This window comes from Cyprinodon tularosa, unplaced genomic scaffold (assembly GCF_016077235.1).
Source record: "Cyprinodon tularosa strain WSP-4 unplaced genomic scaffold, ASM1607723v1 ctg99, whole genome shotgun sequence".
Taxonomy (NCBI): domain Eukaryota; kingdom Metazoa; phylum Chordata; class Actinopteri; order Cyprinodontiformes; family Cyprinodontidae; genus Cyprinodon; species Cyprinodon tularosa.
The window spans coordinates 1,170,001-1,189,315 of record NW_024039773.1 but is presented as its reverse complement, the minus strand read 5'-3'; the positions used below and the strand labels follow the sequence as shown (position 1 = coordinate 1,189,315).

The window sequence follows — 19,315 nt, the reverse complement described above, 5'->3', positions numbered from 1 at the left end:
TTACAAATTAAGGTTAGCTTTTGCATTGTGCTGATAGCGAGCAGACGAACATGCAAATCCAGTAAACGTCAACCAAAGACACAAAGGAGAGATGATTTGAAAAAGATTGCAGAGGGCCACATGCTGAATGAAAAGGTCAGTGCAGGAAAGGACATGTTAGCTTTAAAACAAAAAGGTAGATGGAAACACCTGTATTACTGCCGGTTGGTATGTACGTAACCAAGATATCATACCACATCATTGAGATTGAATAATATATAATCATACATACATTAATACATCTATTATCTAATAGTCAGCTAATATTTTTATCTATTGTAGAAATTATAATGATTAGTATCAGGGTGTCCAGATGTCTGGCTTTAGGTCAGACAGTCCAGATTTTCATTGCTCCACGTCTGGCGCCACATTCAGCCCGACGAGTATTTGTCCTGCTTTATGAGACACGAGGCTTTAAGAGCAGATTTTGTTTTCCATTTTTGCTGGGCTGCAGCACGACAACGGAATATTAGGCGCAGTCTGGATATTTTTTTTTCTTTATTTCGAGAATAAAGTCATAAAATTACGAAAACAAAGTCATAGAATTACGAGAATAAAGTAACATTAGGAGAATTAAGTCGTAACATTACGAAAATAAAGTCCTAGAATTACGAGAATAAAGTAACATTAGGAGAATTAAGTCGTAACATTACGAAAATAAAATCATAGATTATGAGAATAAAGTAACATTAGGAGAATAAAGTCGTAACATTAAGAAAATAAAGTAAAATAATTACGAGAATAAAGTGACAGTAGGAGAATAAAGTCATAACATTACGAAAATAAAGTCATAGAATTACGAGAATAAAGTGACATTAGGAGAATAAAGTCATAACATTACAAAAAATAAAGTCATAGAATTACGAGAATAAAGTGACATTAGGAGAATAAAGTTGTAACATTACGAAAATAAAGTCATAGAATTACGAGAATAAAGTAACATTAGGAGAATTAAGTCGTAACATTACGAAAATAAAATCATAGAATTATGAGAATAAAGTAACATTAGGAGAATAAAGTCGTAACATTTAGAAAATAAAGTAAAATAATTACGAGAATAAAGTGACATTAGGAGAATAAAGTCATAACATTACGAAAATAAAGTCATAGAATTACGAGAATAAAGTGACATTAGGAGAATAAAGTCATAACATTACGAAAATAAAGTCATAGAATTACGAGAATAAAGTAACAGTAGGAGAATAAAGTTGTAACATTACGAAAATAAAGTCATAGAATTATTAGAATAAAGTATAATTAGGAGAATAAAGTCAACATTACGAAAATAAAGTCATAGAGTTACGAGAATAAAGTAACATTAGGAGAATAAAGTCGTAACATTACGAAAATAAAGTCATAGAATTATTAGAATAAAGTAACATTAGGAGAATAAAGTCATAACATTACGAAAATAAAGTCATAGAGTTACGAGAATAAAGTAACATTAGGAGAATAAAGTTGTAACATTACGAAAATAAAGTCATAGAATTACGAGAATAAAGTAACATTAGGAGAATAAAGTTGTAACATTACGAAAATAAAGTCATAGAATTATTAGAATAAAGTAACATTAGGAGAATAAAGTCATAACATTACGAAAATAAAGTCATAGAGTTACGAGAATAAAGTAACATTAGGAGAATAAAGTCGTAACATTACGAAAATAAAGTCATAGAATTATTAGAATAAAGTAACATTAGGAGAATAAAGTCATAACATTACGAAAATAAAGTCATAGAGTTACGAGAATAAAGTAACATTAGGAGAATAAAGTTGTAACATTACGAAAATAAAGTCATAGAATTATTAGAATAAAGTAACATTAGGAGAATAAAGTCATAACATTACGAAAATAAAGTCATAGAGTTACGAGAATAAAGTAACATTAGGAGAATAAAGTCATAACATTACGAAAATAAAGTCATAGAATTATTTGAATAAAGTAACATTAGGAGAATAAAGTCGTAACATTATGAAAATAAAGTCATAGAATTACGAGAATGAAGTGACATTAGGAGAATAAAGTCACAACATTACGAAAATAAAGTCATAGAATTATGAGAATAAAGTAACATTAGGAGAATAAAGTCGTAACATTACGAAAATAAAATCATAGAATTATGAGAATAAAGTAACATTAGGAGAATAAAGTCGTAACATTAAGAAAATAAAGTAAAATAATTACGAGAATAAAGTGACATTAGGAGAATAAAGTCATAACATTACGAAAATAAAGTCATAGAATTACGAGAATAAAGTGACATTAGGAGAATAAAGTCATAACATTACGAAAATAAAGTCATAGAATTACGAGAATAAAGTAACATTAGGAGAATAAAGTTGTAACATTACGAAAATAAAGTCATAGAATTATTAGAATAAAGTATAATTAGGAGAATAAAGTCAACATTACGAAAATAAAGTCATAGAGTTACGAGAATAAAGTAACATTAGGAGAATAAAGTCGTAACATTACGAAAATAAAGTCATAGAATTATTAGAATAAAGTAACATTAGGAGAATAAAGTCATAACATTACGAAAATAAAGCCATAGAGTTACGAGAATAAAGTAACATTAGGAGAATAAAGTTGTAACATTACGAAAATAAAGTCATAGAATTACGAGAATAAAGTAACATTAGGAGAATAAAGTTGTAACATTACGAAAATAAAGTCATAGAATTATTAGAATAAAGTAACATTAGGAGAATAAAGTCATAACATTACGAAAATAAAGTCATAGAGTTACGAGAATAAAGTAACATTAGGAGAATAAAGTCGTAACATTACGAAAATAAAGTCATAGAATTATTAGAATAAAGTAACATTAGGAGAATAAAGTCATAACATTACGAAAATAAAGTCATAGAGTTACGAGAATAAAGTAACATTAGGAGAATAAAGTTGTAACATTACGAAAATAAAGTCATAGAATTATTAGAATAAAGTAACATTAGGAGAATAAAGTCATAACATTACGAAAATAAAGTCATAGAGTTACGAGAATAAAGTAACATTAGGAGAATAAAGTCATAACATTACGAAAATAAAGTCATAGAATTATTTGAATAAAGTAACATTAGGAGAATAAAGTCGTAACATTATGAAAATAAAGTCATAGAATTACGAGAATGAAGTGACATTAGGAGAATAAAGTCACAACATTACGAAAATAAAGTCATAGAATTATGAGAATAAAGTAACATTAGGAGAATAAAGTCGTAACATTACGAAAATAAAGTCATAGAATTACGAGAATAAAGTAACATTAGGAGAATAAAGTCGTAACATTACGAAAATAAAGTCATAGAATTATGAGAATAAAGTAACATTAGGAGATAAAAGTCATAACATTACGAAAATAAAGTCATAGAGTTACGAGAATAAAGTAATATTAGGAGAATAAGGTCATAACATTACGAAAATAAAGTCATAGAATTACGAGAATAAAGTAACATTATGAGAATAAAGTCGTAACATTACGAAAATAAAGTCATAGAATTACGAGAATAAAGTAACATTAGGAGAATAAAGTCGTAACATTACGAAAATAAAGTCATAGAATTATGAGAATAAAGTAACATTAGGAGATAAAAGTCATAACATTACGAAAATAAAGTCATAGAGTTACGAAAATAAAGTAATATTAGGAGAATAAGGTCATAACATTACGAAAATAAAGTCATAGAATTATTAGAATAAAGTAACATTAGGAGAATAAAGTCATAACATTACGAAAATAAAGTCATAGAATTATTTGAATAAAGTAACATTAGGAGAATAAAGTCGTAACATTATGAAAATAAAGTCATAGAATTACGAGAATAAAGTGACATTAGGAGAATAAAGTCGTAACATTATGAAAATAAAGTCATAGAATTACGAGAATAAAGTAACATTAGGAGAATAAAGTCGTAACATTACGAAAATAAAGTCATAGAATTATTATAATAAAGTAACATTAGGAGAATAAAGTCATAACATTACGAAAATAAAGTCATAGAATTATGAGAATAAAGTAACATTACGAAAATAAAGTCGTAACATTACCAGAATAAAAGAGTAATATTATGTCCCCGGATGTTGTTCTCGCCCCTCCCTCTTTACCCAGCATGCACCAGAGCAGACTTGTCCATTCTCCAGACAGACAGCTGTCCCAGCATGCACTGCGGCAGCAGCAGCTTCCAGGTTAGCGCTCACAGAGCTCAGAGTATTAGGTTAAAAGTTCCCTTTTCTGTAGTTGCTGTTCAATAAAAGTATGTTTTGAGATCATTTAAGGCGAGAACATTATACTTTTAAGCGTCACTATATGGTGCATTTACCGATTTAATACGTAATTTAAAAAAAATAAAAAATTTAGAAGTCGAGAGAACCATGGCAACCAGCACAGCTCCGAGGGTAAAGGCAGCCAGGGCTAACGTTAGCCTGTCTGCAGCAGCCCTTTTCCCATGTTTGAAGGACCACTGGCTCTGATGGCCATTTTTTTGTGTGTTTTATTTGGCAAAATGTTCATTTGATTTGTGTTTATCTGACTGTGTTCATTATTATTCATCCACTAATAAAAAAAGTAAGAATGTATTTTTATCTAGAGACTATTAATAACAGGAGGTCAAATGCAGCTCCAAACGAGCTGAGCGTGTGGTGATGTCATCAGTACGCTTCTGTTCCAACTGACCCAGATTTATGCTGCATGCTCCTGGTCTCCCAGAGTCCATCATTTCCTGTGTTCTTCTCAAGAACAAAATTGGTGAGGAACGTACTTGCGTTCTTGTGAATTGAGAAATGGCCAAGGATTCCTCTTTTTCTTCTTCCTCTCTGATAAAAACCCAGAAGCATGGCGGTGTTGCCATGAGTGAAATGGAGTTCTTTCTGTAAAATTGACAGATTGTAGTAGCCACGTTTGCTCAGCCATGTCTTTCTCCAAATATGACGTCTCCTTTTCCTTTTAGGGCTTTCAGCACTAAATTGCACAAATTGCCAAGGCAGCGCGTTTCACTCTAGTGAGCTTCATATTTAACAGGAGGCATCGTCACTTCCGTCTTTTTCCTCTTCTATTCGTTTGGCATCCGGATAGACGAGTCCAAGTAGTGCCATCTCACTGCGGAGCTGAGTCCCATGCAGACATGGGCAATGTGGAGTCAACAAGTCATCTCCATGTCATGTATTTGTTCTACCCAGCCACTGAAGCAGGTGAGTCCAATCTTCACTGTGAATTAACCTGTGCAGATTGGACTCACCTGGTTAATTGGCTGGGTAGATTAAATACATGACATGGAGATGACTTGTTGACTCCACATTGCCCATGTCTGGTCCCATGTGATTTTTAGACGTACAGTCTCAGCAGGTAGATCACATCAAAGCGTCGGGTCGCACAGTGTGAGAACAAACATCGTGAGTTGTGAACTTTTAAACCCTGCGTGAAAATCAAAAATGTTTCATTTTCTCCTGACCGTCGTGGGTAAGTCGCTCAATGGAAATGCGCAAACAAGGATTCCTCTTCTTCTTCTTCTCAAATGTAAACACAGAAGCATGGCGGGGGTGCAATTAGTGAAATGCAGTTCTGTCTGTAAAATTGACAGATCGTAGTAGCTACATTTGCTCAGCCATGTCTTTGTCCAAATACGTCGTAGTCTTTCTTTTTAGGGCTTTTAGCACAAAATTGCACAAATTGCCAAGGCAGCGCGTTTCACTCTAGTGAGCTTCATATTCCCCTTCTAGTCATTTGGCTTCCGGACAGACGAGTCAGAGCAGCACCATCTCACTGCGGAGCTGATTCCGACATGGTTTTTAATAGGGATGCACGATATTGGGATTTTGGCCGATATCCGATATGCCGATATTTTAAAACTCATGTAGCCGATAACCGATATCGATACCGATGTTAAAGCTGGACAAAAATAAGTAGTCATTGAAAATAGCAGTTCTGTTATCCATTTCTGACACTTTGAAAAATAATAAACTCAAATATATTTTCATATGCTGATATCAAATAGATTTTTAAAAACGCGGTATCGATCTATTTTACTTTCAAAATCTCGCGAAATGTCATCGTTCTGTTACAAACTCGTGATATTTTGCAAATTCTTGTGAGATTTTGTTAGTAAAATAGATTGATGCCGCATCAATATATCAACATATAAAAATATGGCAAAATGTCATGAATTTTCGGGGGATTTCGTAGCATAACGATGACATATAGCAATATTTCATTAGTAAAAGAGATTGATATGGTGTTTTTAAATGGCAATATATCAGCATATGAAGATATTGGGATATTTTAATGTATCAATATTTTTTCCCTCGTCTTTAGAAGTTTTAAGTCTGTAAAAAATTAGTTTTTGAGGAAGAAGAAGAAGTAGTATTTTTTTAAGACTTTAGAAACTCAGAAGCTGATCAAATATCGGGTTAAATATCGGTGGGGTGGCCGATGTCCGATATTCAGTTTTAAGGCCGACACAGGCCGATACTGATAGGGGGCCGATTATATCGTGCATCCCTAGTTTTTAATCGCGCAGAGTGAGCAGGAAGATCGCATCATAGCGTCGGGCCGAACATAAATCGTGAGCAGCGATTAAAAAAAATCGCACAATGTATGCCAGGATTAAGAGATGATTTCAAATGAACATAAAGCGCAAAGAGAACAAGCCATTCAGAATTTGCACGTGAATTTTCATTGCTCTTGCAAGATACAGATAAAAAACAAAAAAAACATGCAAAAAAAAAGAAAATAAGAGGAGTTTACTCTTCTGCCTGGATGGAATCCGCTGGAGCCACATAATTGCTGGGGATGTAGCCGTTCTTTCCGGTGGTCAGGGAGAGCGCCAGCCACCAGTCCCCTTCCCTGCACAGACAAAATGATAAGACACTGCTAATGTACCCGAAGGCTTTTTGCATGTATGATACACACAGATGCATATTAAAATAATTTTTTGAAGCCTCTAAAAGCATGAAACAAAGGGACAAGGTCATTTCTGGTTACAATGGTAAACACACACACACATACACACACAAAAAGTCTACATTTAGGTATGTTTGAGCTCCTGGCTGTAGCAGAAGCTTGATAAACATAGGCCATGGTCACTTTAGTGTTAAATTAAAAACAAACACTGGTTTGAAGCCATTAAATCATATAGTCATGCATTCATGTGGGTATGAAAGATGCAGTAGATGTATGGTTTAATTCATCCGGTGCTTGACTGATGCGGCTTTGCAGCAACATCTTTACTTAGAGAATTTGGGGCAAAACAAGGTTCACTCTCATTGCCTCCAGCTGACCTATGATGGCGATAGTGCTGCAAAGCTTAGCATCAGCTGCGCTGGATTACTCTAACAAGTGCTTCTGGGCTGAGGGCAGTTATGTGATGAAGTGGTATTATAATGCTGGGGCGTTATATTGGATGTGGTCTATGTGACACGGGGACAAGGTCAGAAGCTGAGTGTGAATTAAATTCCAGAAATAAAAAGGCTTTACGAACCTGCGGTTTATCTTCCTCCTACAAACAAAGGATGGTTTGTGATGCAAAAATGAAAACAAAAAAAAACACGAAGGGGGAAATGATGGGAAAGAAGAGAGCCGGTTAAGAGCAGCAAAGCAAACATCACAGAGCAGAGCAGAAGTGACCATTATCTAGAACACAATTCAAGGAACAATTCAAGATACACATAACCTGGTATCACGAGAATGAAAATGTCTTTAAATTCATGTTTTATCATTTTAAAAGAAAAAAAATTATTATAAAGATATCATTCTGACTTTTACTGATTTTCATTGATTAAACAAATAAGGACTAGCACCCTTTAAGGATGGATATTTATAAAGAAGAGGGAGAAGATTGCTCCTAGCTCCTGGAGCTTTTCTGGTTTGAACAAAGAGCCTATACTTTGCATTTTTCAGTATACAGGTGCTGGTCATAAAATTAGAATATCATGAAAAAGTAGATTGATTTCAGTAATTCCATTTAAAAAGTGAAACTTGTATATTATATTCATACATTACATACAAACTCATATATTTCAGATGTTTATTTTGTTTAATTTTGATGATTACAAATGACAACAAATGAAAATCTCAAATTCATCATATCAGAAAATTAGAATATTGTGAAAAGGTTCAAAATTGATGGCCCCTGGTGCCACACTCTAATCAGCTAATTAACTCAAACCACCTGCAAAAGCCTTTAAATGGTCTTTCAGTCTAGTTCTATAGGCTACACAATCATGGGGAAGACTGCTGACTTGACAGTTGTCCAAAAGACGACCATCGACACCTTGCACAAGGAGGGCAAGACACAAAAGGTCATCGCTAAAGAGGCTGGCTGTTCACAGAGCTCAGTGTCCAAGCACATTAATAGAGAGGCGAAGGGAAGGAAAAGATGTGGTCGAAAAAAGTGTACAAGCAAGAGAGATAACCGCACCCTGGAGAGGATTGTGAAACAAAACCCATTCAAAAATGTGGGGGAGATTCACAAAGAGTGGACTGCAGCTGGAGTGAGTGCTTCAAGAACCACCACACACAGACGTATGAAAGACATGGGTTTCTGCTGTCGCATTCCTTGTGTCAAGCCACTCTTGAACCACAGACAGCGTCAGAAGCGTCTTGCCTGGGCTAAAGAGAAACAGGACTGGACTGCTGGTGAGTGGTCCAAAGTCATGTTCTCTGATGAAAGTAAATTTTGCATTTCCTTTGGAAATCAAGGTCCCAGAGTCTGGAGGAAAAGAAGAGAGGCACTTCATCCACGTTGCTTGAAGTCCAGTGTAAAGTTTCCACAGTCAGTGATGGTTTGGGGTGCCATGTCATCTGCTGGTGTTGGTCCATTGTGTTTTCTGAGGTCCAGGGTCAACGCAGCCACATACCAGGAAGTTTTAGAGCACTTCATGCTTCCTGCAGCTGACCAACTTTTTGGAGATGCAGATTTCATTTTCCAACAGGACTTGGCACCTGCACACAGTGCCAAAGCTACCAGTACCTGGTTGAAGGACCATGGTATCCCTGTTCTTAATTGGCCAGCAAACTCTCCTGACCTTAACCCCATAGAAAATCTATGGGGTATTGTGAAGAAGAAGATGCAATACACCAGACCCAACAATTCAGAAGAGCTAAAAGCCACTATTAGAGCAACCTGGGCTATCATAACACCTGAGCAGTGCCACAGACTGATCGACTCCATGCCACGCCGCATTGCTGCAGTAATACAGGCCAAAGGAGGCCCAACTAAATACTGAGTGCTGTACATGCTCATACTTTTCATGTTCATACTTTTCAGTTGGCCAACATTTCTATAAATCCTTTGTTTTTATTGGTCTTCAGTAATATTCTAATTTTCTGATATGATGAATTTGAGATTTTCATTTGTTGTCATTTGTAATCATCAAAATTAAACAAAATAAACATCTGAAATATATGAGTTTGTATGTAATGTATGAATATAATATACAAGTTTCACTTTTTAAATGGAATTACTGAAATCAATCTACTTTTTCATGATATTCTAATTTTATGACCAGCACCTGTATTTCAAAGTGAGACTGTTACATCTTTAGCCACTAGGGGCGCTAGACCTGAGATTTGCATTGATCTCTTTAGTTTTGTATGAAAAATAACCTTTAAACAACCTCGACGGGCATGTATCCCTTTAGTACGGAAGAGGATTAGGGCCACTGGAAAAAAAAAAAAGTTAACTGATTTTTTTTATTTTATTTCAGTATAGTATGGGAAAAAAGTCAGAATACTGACTTTAATGTCAGAATTCTGACTTTAATCTCAGAATTCTGACTTTTTTCTCAGAATTCTGACTTTTTTCTCAGAATTCTGACTTTAATTTTAGAATTCTGACTTTTTTCTCAGAATTCTGACTTTAATCTCAGAATTCTGAATTTTTTCTCAGAATTCTGACTTTAATCTCAGAATTCTGACTTTAATCTCAGAATTCTGACTTTTTTCTCAGAATTCTGACTTTAATCTCAGAATTCTGACTTTTTTCTCAGAATTCTGACTTTAATCTCAGAATTCTCAAAATAAATATGGCTCTTAAATAACGAAAAATGATGAAAACAAGCATTAGTTTTTGTCTAGATTGGAGATCTTCAACAGGGGGTCCGCGGAGGTACTGCATGGGGGTTGCGAAAGTTTTTGTTGATTAGACTTTTTTTTATTTTCCTATCCTGCAATTTTTTTCCACTAATTGAAATGTCTTTAAATTCACATTAACATGAATTCAACAAACTGTAGTAAACAGATAAATGAAAGCAGAAGATGTCTTTCAGTCATCAATACTCACATTCAGCGACACACAGGAGCTCTTTCAAGCTGGACACCATTTCATTCACAACACCTGTCCCATCAACCAGGAATCAGAAATACTTTATCTAATAATCTAATCCAATAATCCCAGGGCAAAATTACTTTCTTTACATCACTCCATCTGTAATATAGTGACTATAGGACCTGTTTGATATAAAAACAATTTCATACAATATATATAAAACTAGGGGGTCCCCGCTCCATCTTGCCATCAGTTTGGGGATCTTTAGCCTTGAAAACTTTGAAGACCCCTGGTCTAGATTATAGACAAGGATTAGATTTAATGTTGATGAAGACTATAAAAAAAAAAAAAAAAAAAAAATCAATGACATTTCTGTCTGTTATGCATCTTGTCTATCAGTCAAAAGGTGAAAGATCAGTCTTGTTGCGCCGCATCCCGTGCTTATTTGGCCCCGCCTTCCATGAACCTGATGGTGGGACACCAAAGAAAGACTTATGGATATAACTTAAATATGATCCATCCATGAGAAAATCCAACGTGTTGTAGAGACACACAGATTTCTCTAAAGTTAGGTCATAGGTAAATATTACCTAATTGTTCTTATTTCTTTGTCAAGATTAATTGGCGGTGTACTTTATATACAGATATGGAAGACACAAAAACATTTTTTTTTTTTAAATCAGGCAAAAATTAGACTAAAACTTTTTTGAATTTACTAAAATGACTACAACTTTCACATCTTTAAAATTCTTAGTTTTGAAAAATAAGTATTTTTATCCAAAAGAATAAGATTGAATCTCAAATTTCAAAGGCTGCCAAAAACAATACCTGTCAGAGCCCCCTGGGGGTCAGTATGACGGCGTATTAGGGCCAGGCTAGAGACTTTTTTTTTCTTTTATTTCGGGAATAAAGTCGCAACATTTCAAGAATAAAGTCGTAATATTACAAGAATGAAGTCATCATGCAACAACTCGTTTCAGGAAAAAAAACTTCAAGCTCCGCCCAGCAGATGACGGCCGACCAACTCCACCAATCAGCAACCTGAGTCCACTTTGACATCCTGCCCAGTTTGATGATGCTGCTAAAAGATTTCCTGATTTGTCAAACTAATGCCAAAGTATAACTTCACATGATGCTCCACATTCCTCACTTTAGTGAAGAAAGTGCTTTTTGTAAGAGTTGACATAAAATACAACTTTATTCTCGTAATTTTAGGACTTTATTCTATTGATGTTACGACTTTATTCTCATATCTTTATGACTTTATTCTCCTAATTGTACGACTTTATTCTCAAAATAAAAGAAAAGAAAAAGCTCTAGTCTTGGCCCCAATACTCCGTCGCAGGTCAGAGATGGCTTTCACAATCATTGTGATGCAATTACTGAGAAACATGGAGGTCCAAAACTTATCAAAAAACATAAAACTGAAATAAAAAAGTAGTCCAATGAAATAAATTGATTCTTCACGAGCTGAAATGTTTGAGAATCACCTGTCTAAGTTATGGCAGATCCCGATTGTTACATGAAAGGAGATATGTGTGGATAGACAGATAGATATAGAGATAAATCCTTACATTTTTACTCTTAAATTAACCAATCAGTAGTTTCACTGTCTGGCACCAGTTTGCCTTTAAAAAGCTGATTATTAATCAAATTAGTCAAGAGCTGTTAAATGAACTAAAAATGAAGGTTTTGTCTTTGGTTTATGGGGCCAGACGGCGCAATAATCTATTGTTTAGCTTCTAGGTCAGCAATTTGTTGGTGCTGAGCAGGATTGTAAACCCATATATGGTCAATTGCACTTCCATTGACAATTTTAATGTAGGAAGATGAAAAAATGAAAAATAAGTACCACCAGCTTTATACAGATTGGCATACCATTTAGTAAATAAGTGGGACGTGTTTAGGAATAACAATATTTCATAGTGAAAGTGTGGTAAGGCCGTACAGTACAGTAGCAGCCATTCAAAATGTCCCCACTTTCCTTGATGGGCCCTTGGCTGGTCCCCTATAACAGGGTTCCTACAGCATAAGGCGAGTTAAATTCAAGACTTTTTAAGACTTTTTAATGCCACTTGGTATAAATTTAAGACCAAATTCACAAGAAACACAAGAAAAACCTGCTTGCGACAATTTAACCCAAAGGTTTATTTTAACACAAACCACTGCACTAATGTTTCAAATTTTGAAAAGCTTCCCATAGAGGAAGAAAGCTAAAAACACACAAATGACAGATATATTTTAACAATTATTTAACTGAATTCACAAACTTTGTTTTAGCAGGGAACAAAACAAATCAGTTTTAAAGCCACAACATAACCAGTGCTAAGTCTTTTTAGCAGCTATTTTTCTTTGTATGGTTTTCTTAGTATGTTTGATTTGGTGATAAGTGGAGGCGTTGCAGAGACAAGGGTGGAACTAAACTGAGAAATAGCGGCTGTTTCTCTCTAACTCCATTTTGACGCTTTGTGTTTCGTGCTTCGCATGTGTGACTCCACTGCCTTAATTCCCATCGTTCTGAGCTTGAATGACTTCTTGCACTAAATCCACTGAGCCTCATGTATGTTCCCTGGTTTTAGCCATGGAGAAAACTCTTGGCTGGATACAATTCGTTACATTTACACTTCTCATCTCCCAAATGTCCCGGCCGCAACAACGCTTTTATTGGTTCCGTTATCGGGACGGAACCAATAATGGCGAGCCATTTTTATTTATTTTTTTTATAAAAAGAAGAAAAAAAAAGTCAATTTTAACGTTTTATTTAGATTACAAAAATAAATCGTAATAAAAATTATCCTATTTATGATGTTTTAAAAATCAAGACCTACGAAAGACTGATTTAAGACATTTTAATACCAATTAAGGCCTTAGTTTTATTTTTAAGAATTCAATGCCTTTTAAAACTTCTTAAGGACCCACGGGAACCCTGGATAATTCCTTTTTTATACATCAATCTTTGTACTAAAATATTTTTTCTTTCATGATTTGTGGACATTAACGTCTAAAGAGAAGCGCCATCTCCTGGTCAGATCATGTAATTCAGTGACAGGGTGGAGTCAGAGTAGAAAAATATGCAAGAGGGGGTAACTTCAGTACAACGGAGCATTAGGGCCAGGCTACAGATTTTTTTTTCTTCTATTTTAAGAATAGAGTCGTAACACTACAAGAATTAAGTCATCATACCACAACCTGTTTCAGAAAGAAAGCTTTGAGCTCCGACCAGCAGATAACGACGGAAGAGTCGTTCAGTTTAGTACGGGAAAAAAGTCAGAATTCTAACTTTAATCTCAGAATTCTGACTTTTTTCTCAGAATTCTGACTTTAATCTCAGAATTTTGGATCTTAATGTAGATGGGCACCATTAAGTTAGAGATGTGGATTACTCAGCTTCACTGACAAAGATGTGAGTTGTTTGAGGTGGCCAGTGACATATTGGTGGAAAATGACGGAATTAGGCAACTTTTTACGTGCCCGAGGAGTCCCCTCATTAATGGAGGAGCAGAAGGTCATTAAAACAAGAGAGCTAGTCTCTAAAACAGACATGGCTACGGCTTGATGCTAACATGTTTGTTAGCTGTCAGAATTCTGAGAAAAAAGTCAGAATTCTGACTTTTTTCCCATACTAAACTGAAATAAAATTTAAAAATCTGTTAACTTTTTTTTTTCCTCTGGCCCTAATCCTCTTCCGTAGATAACGACCGACCAGCTTCACCAATCAGATACCTGAGTCTACTTTTGATGCTAGTGCTAAAAGATTTCCTGATTTGTCAAACTAAAGTATAACTTCACATGATGCACCACATTCCTCATTTTAGTGAAGAAAGTGCCTCTTGGAAGAGTTGTCATAAAACACAACTTGTTTCTCGTAATTTTAGGACTTAATTCTCTTAATAGTAAGATTTTATTCTCGTAATTGTATGACTATTCTCACTGTGACCTCTTTCTTGTAATATTCCGACTTTATTCTCATAATTTTACGACTTTATTCTCGGAATCTTACAACTTTATTCTCGAAAGAGAAGAAAAAAAACCTCCAGTTTCACCCTAATACTCCGTCGTACTTCAGTGGCTGGAAGTTGGCTGCTATTTGGCTATTTTGAATTAACGCCTACTGTAGGTTGACTGAATATTTAGGAACTATTTGACTCCAAGCTTTGTGCTGATGAATATGGTCCTGATGGAGACATTTTGGGCAGGAAAAAAAGCTAAAGAATGTCTAAAATTTTTATGTTTCCTTTGGTTATCTTACGTGTTATTTAGGATCTGTAGACGCTCCCCCTTCTTGAAAGACAGATCCGTCTCTGTTCGAGACTCGTAGTCGTATAAGGCCACAAATGCCGTCACACCTTGTGTGGAAAGAGAGAAATTAGCTTTAATGAGCTGCTAAATGATAATTATATAAACAGAAAAGGTTGAGACGTCTCACCCGCCAGAGTTAATCTGTTAGAGGAAGAAACGCTGTTATTGTCCACGCCTCCAAAAAGAGTGAGTTCAGCGTTATTGGTCAGTGACTGATTATTACTGAGTCCTGTGTCCACAGTCGGGCTTCGGTTGGGTGTCGCTGACTGTTGAGCGGAGCCGTGGTGGTGACCGCCAGCCCCTCCACCCGAGCTGTTGTTACTGTCCAGGCTGCGGGTTCGCTGGCCAACATCTTTAGGCTTACTCTTGGACCCCCCCATCGCCAAGACCTGTAGGGCATTAAGCAAAGGTGAGAGACTCAATGAGATATATGGAGGATAAAAAGTGCCAAAATTAAATAAATAAATACAGCATTAAATAAATAATTAAATGTGTCAATAATTAATTAAATGTGGAATTAAATAAATAAATGTGTCATTCATTAATTAAAACCATGTCACTATTATAAAGTGCCACAATAAATAAATACAGCGATAAACAATTAATTAAATGTGTAATTACTTAAATAAATAAGGAATTAAATTTATAAATGTGTCATTAATTTAATAAAATACGGTTTCATTTTAATAAAAAAATATATAAAATTATTTCAGTGTGCATTTAATTATTTCATGGTCCTGTGTCGCAGTGCATGGAAACCATTAAAATAATCTGTCAAACTCACCCATCAAAGTTAGGGGGCGGGGTTAACGCGAATCGAGTCTCTGTAATCAATTTGTTTCGCCTTAATGTGCAGGGTGACCAATCAGGTGTTAGATAACCGCCCCCTAACTTTGATGGGTGAGTTTGACAGATTCTTTTAATGGTTTCGATGCACTGCGACACAGGACCATGAAATAATTAAATGCACACTGAAATAATTATATATATTTTTTTAATAAAATGAAGACGTATTTTATTAAATTAATGACACATTTATATATTGAATTCCTTATTTATTTAATGAATTACACATTTAATTAATTGTTTATCACTGTATTTATTTATTTAATTGTGGCACTTTATATTAGTGACGTGGTTTTAATTAATGAATGACACATTTATTTATTTAATTCCACATTTAATTAATTATTGACACATTTAATTATTTATTTAATGCTGTATTTATTTATTTAATTTTGGCACTTTTTATCCTCCATAGGGATAAACAGATGAAGCATAAATTGAATGAAACTGAACTGCTCTACAATGTGAAGCGGAAAGAAGATAATTAGGCATCAAACAGTCTAATTTTCTGGTCAGATTGATTTTCTTTATAATCCATTTAAGCGCCTTTTGACCACAGAGCCAGAACTAAAACCCAGAGAGGGTCTGGAATCTCCCATTTTATCTCAAACACACACACACTGATGGCTATCAGAAAGAAGAGCAGCTGTCACTCTTTGGTTTCAGACAAACATGAAATCCCCTTCAGTCCACAGCAACCAGCAGAGCGAACACATATCTGCCGTAAAAAAACTGCAAGGACAAATCTCAGCAACAGCCGCTTGCGCAGAGATACATGCAGCCAGAGGAACCTCTGTGGGGGTCCTTTTCTTCAACCACAGATGGTTGAAGAAAACTCTAAATCATGTCTCAGTCTCTGCTTTTTCTCCCACAATGTTTACATTTGATCACTGCTGTACTTTAAGAAAACGTAAATGTCATTAGAGCTGAAAAAAAACTAAATTTTGTTTTGTATACTTTTTGTATCAGCTGTGCTGCTGCCATCAACACCTTTGTTTCTGTTTTTCAGTGTAGTCCTGTTTCTCTGACTGTGATTAACTGGATGTGCTCTCTTCATCCTCTGACATGGGAGCTGGCTCGGAGCTTATCTGCCTGGCTATGTGTTTCCTGGATGGGGCCGCCTTTTCCAGTTACCTTTTGTATCTATGCTTCTTTTTCTATGTCTGCTTCAGTCTCCTTGAACCCCAGTCGGCCTCAGCAGATGGCCGCTCACACTGAGCCTGGTTCTGCTGGAGGTTTCTTCCTGTTCAAAGGGAGTTTTTCCTCTCCACTGTCGCTACAAGCATGCTTAGTGTGAGGGATTGCCTTCGAATCAATGAGTCGATGCAATCAACTGGTTTTCTTTAGATAGAAAACTTTGAATCAATCTGACGATGACTCGGTATGATCTGGTGAACTGTAAAGTACCTTGAGATGACGTGTTGTGAATTAGCGCTATAGAAATAAACTGAATCGAATTGAATTATACACTCTGTATACAAAATAACAATAAATGTTGTCTAAGTTCAGAACACAGAAAATGCCTCCTGCCTAACAAACACCATATTTATTGTGTTTGCATCAAGGTCTCACGTGAATGTTAATCCATCTTTTAAGAGAAAAAACTACGAAAAAAAGAAAATGTTACTTACAGTAGAGCAGTTTTATGGAGCTACATTGGTGACGTAAAGTTTTTTCAAAAACATCTTTTTGTGAAACTTTAGTGTGAGTTTCAGAAAACAAAGTCAATGCACGCACAGATCAATAAATGACAAAAATAAATTTGGAACAGAAGCAAAATTTGTTTAAAATAAAAAGAAATACTTAAAAATACTTTCCAGTTTGCCTTTTTTTCCAGTTTTAAACTGCTGTCCCATTAGTATGGGGGCGGGACTTAGGTAACATGAGTGTGAAATGATGACTGACAGGCTTAGGTGCCTTAAAATGTTCCCAGCTGTTGAATTAAAGAACTGTTTGAATCAGAAATGTCTTTAAAACATTAAAGATATTCTATGTTGATAAGATTCGTTTTAAAAATTAACTCCCTTCATTAATCCAAGCTCATGATGGTGTTGGAGGCTGCTGTCAGTCGGTCTGTTCTTCCACTTTTTTTAAAATCATGGGACCAAAGCAGACTGAATACACCATCTGCATTTGTCAATATCATAATTTCGCCACTAGTTGGCTTGTACTTATGAAGTGCTGTTTCAAGTGAGACGTTAATAAGATCATTGGTATGTTCTGAATTTAACAGCTTAGACCAATGAAGCAAAAAAATGGAACATCAATTATATTCTGAAGAAATTTCTAGGTATGACGGTTCCTGAATGCAACAGCAAGGAATCTTTTGTCCTTAAAACTGTCAGTCATCATTCCACACCTTAAGTCATCAAGGCCCCGCCCACTTGAAGGGACCAGCAGTTTGAAAAAAGCAAAAAAAATGTACATTTTTTATGTTTTTTTTTTATTACAAATCTTTTTATGAGTTTGAATTATTTATTTTTTTCTAATTTAAAAGAAAAATAGGATCAAATCTTATGGCCCCAATTCAGCTCCATATATTTCCATCCAGTTCTCAGCAAATTAACCAGTGATGTAAGCACTGTAGTGCATTTTTACAGGCTTAGGCGCCTTAAAATGTTCTCAGCTGTTGAATTAAGGAACCAGAAATATCTTTAAAACATTATAGATATTCTATCTTTTTAAGATTGATTAAAAAAATAAGATTTGTTTTAAAAATAAACTTCCTTCACTGAACAAATGGTACATTTATTCATTTGATGATATATTTAAAAACGTATTTGTTTAATTTAACATTTTATAATTTAATTGTAGATTTTTCACTCATAAATAATGTATTGTTTTTTAATTTCATGACATATTTATTTATTTTATTTTGTCCCTCTTAACCCTCCATACTTTAGGAAACACTTGCACTAGAATCTAAATATGTACGGTTGAGGTTCTTCCTGCTTGGAGTTGGAAATTAAAAGAAAAAAATAATCATGGAGGGGTGTGTGTGTCTGGGGTAAAGTCAGGGTTAATGTGGGTCACTAACCTGACTCCGCCAGATGGATTTGCTCCGCATTTCCATCTGGAAACCTTCCGTTGAAGTAATTTTGGGAAGGGGCGAAAACACTGGTTAGCTGATTGGCCTATGTTGGTGATAGACGGGCCAAATAAACCAATCAGATCAATGAAGCATATGAGGTACTAACAGAGCGACGACGAAAACACAACCACAAGCCAGGCTACTCTTGCCGAAACCAGTCGGGAGAAGAGCAAAAACATCTTTTCCTCTGAGAAAAGCCTCCAGAGCAGTGTTTTGCTCTTCTTTCAGTGAAGAAATACTCTGTAATTCCGATAAAACTTGCTCGATAGCCACGCTAACGTTAGTTTCATCGGCTGAAGCCGCCATGTTCTTTAGACTGAACTGTCGCGCTTCTCGTTGCGTCACACCTCAACCCGCCTCAAAGCCAACGCTGATTGGACGTTCGTTTGGTGAACGGCTCCAAATTTTCTTTAACGGAGAGTCCTCCAGACTGATCTGCGAGTGAAACCTTGAAAGCTCGCGAGATCAGGATGGTCTCACGATGCTAGTGGGTCACATCATTAACCTTCTGCTCATATGTGCTGCGCAGCTCCTGTTGTTTTAGGAGGCTGTGCGTCTTCAGAATACTCCGAAAGCTTTGTCAAATTCATGAGTTTAAAAGGGAAGGTTCAGCTCCTAAATGAGGGAAACAACATTTTACTCCATGACTTATTAAATCGGTGGACAAGGGATGGACCTCTGACATATAGTGGAAAATCTCTGTTAAAGCCAAACAGAACTGATGAATCTGTCATTAGTTCCTTTCAGTCATCTTGAACATTTCCTAATACCAGCAAC

The 19,315-nt window shown here is 35.3% G+C and overlaps 1 protein-coding gene across 2 annotated transcripts in view; it reads right to left on the bottom strand.

The window, feature by feature from the left end:
- Positions 1–19,315, bottom strand: part of src (v-src avian sarcoma (Schmidt-Ruppin A-2) viral oncogene homolog) — an 80,576-nt gene that overhangs the window by 15,246 nt on the left and 46,015 nt on the right. For both annotated transcript variants that reach the window (XM_038276032.1, XM_038276033.1), the window contains exons 2-4: positions 14,729–14,990; positions 14,552–14,648; positions 6,783–6,881 (exon numbers count right to left, since the gene is read on the bottom strand). In XM_038276032.1, coding sequence (XP_038131960.1) covers positions 6,783–6,881; positions 14,552–14,648; positions 14,729–14,981 — 449 coding nt within the window. In that variant the 5' untranslated portion in view covers positions 14,982–14,990. The remainder of the gene's footprint in view (positions 1–6,782; positions 6,882–14,551; positions 14,649–14,728; positions 14,991–19,315) is intronic.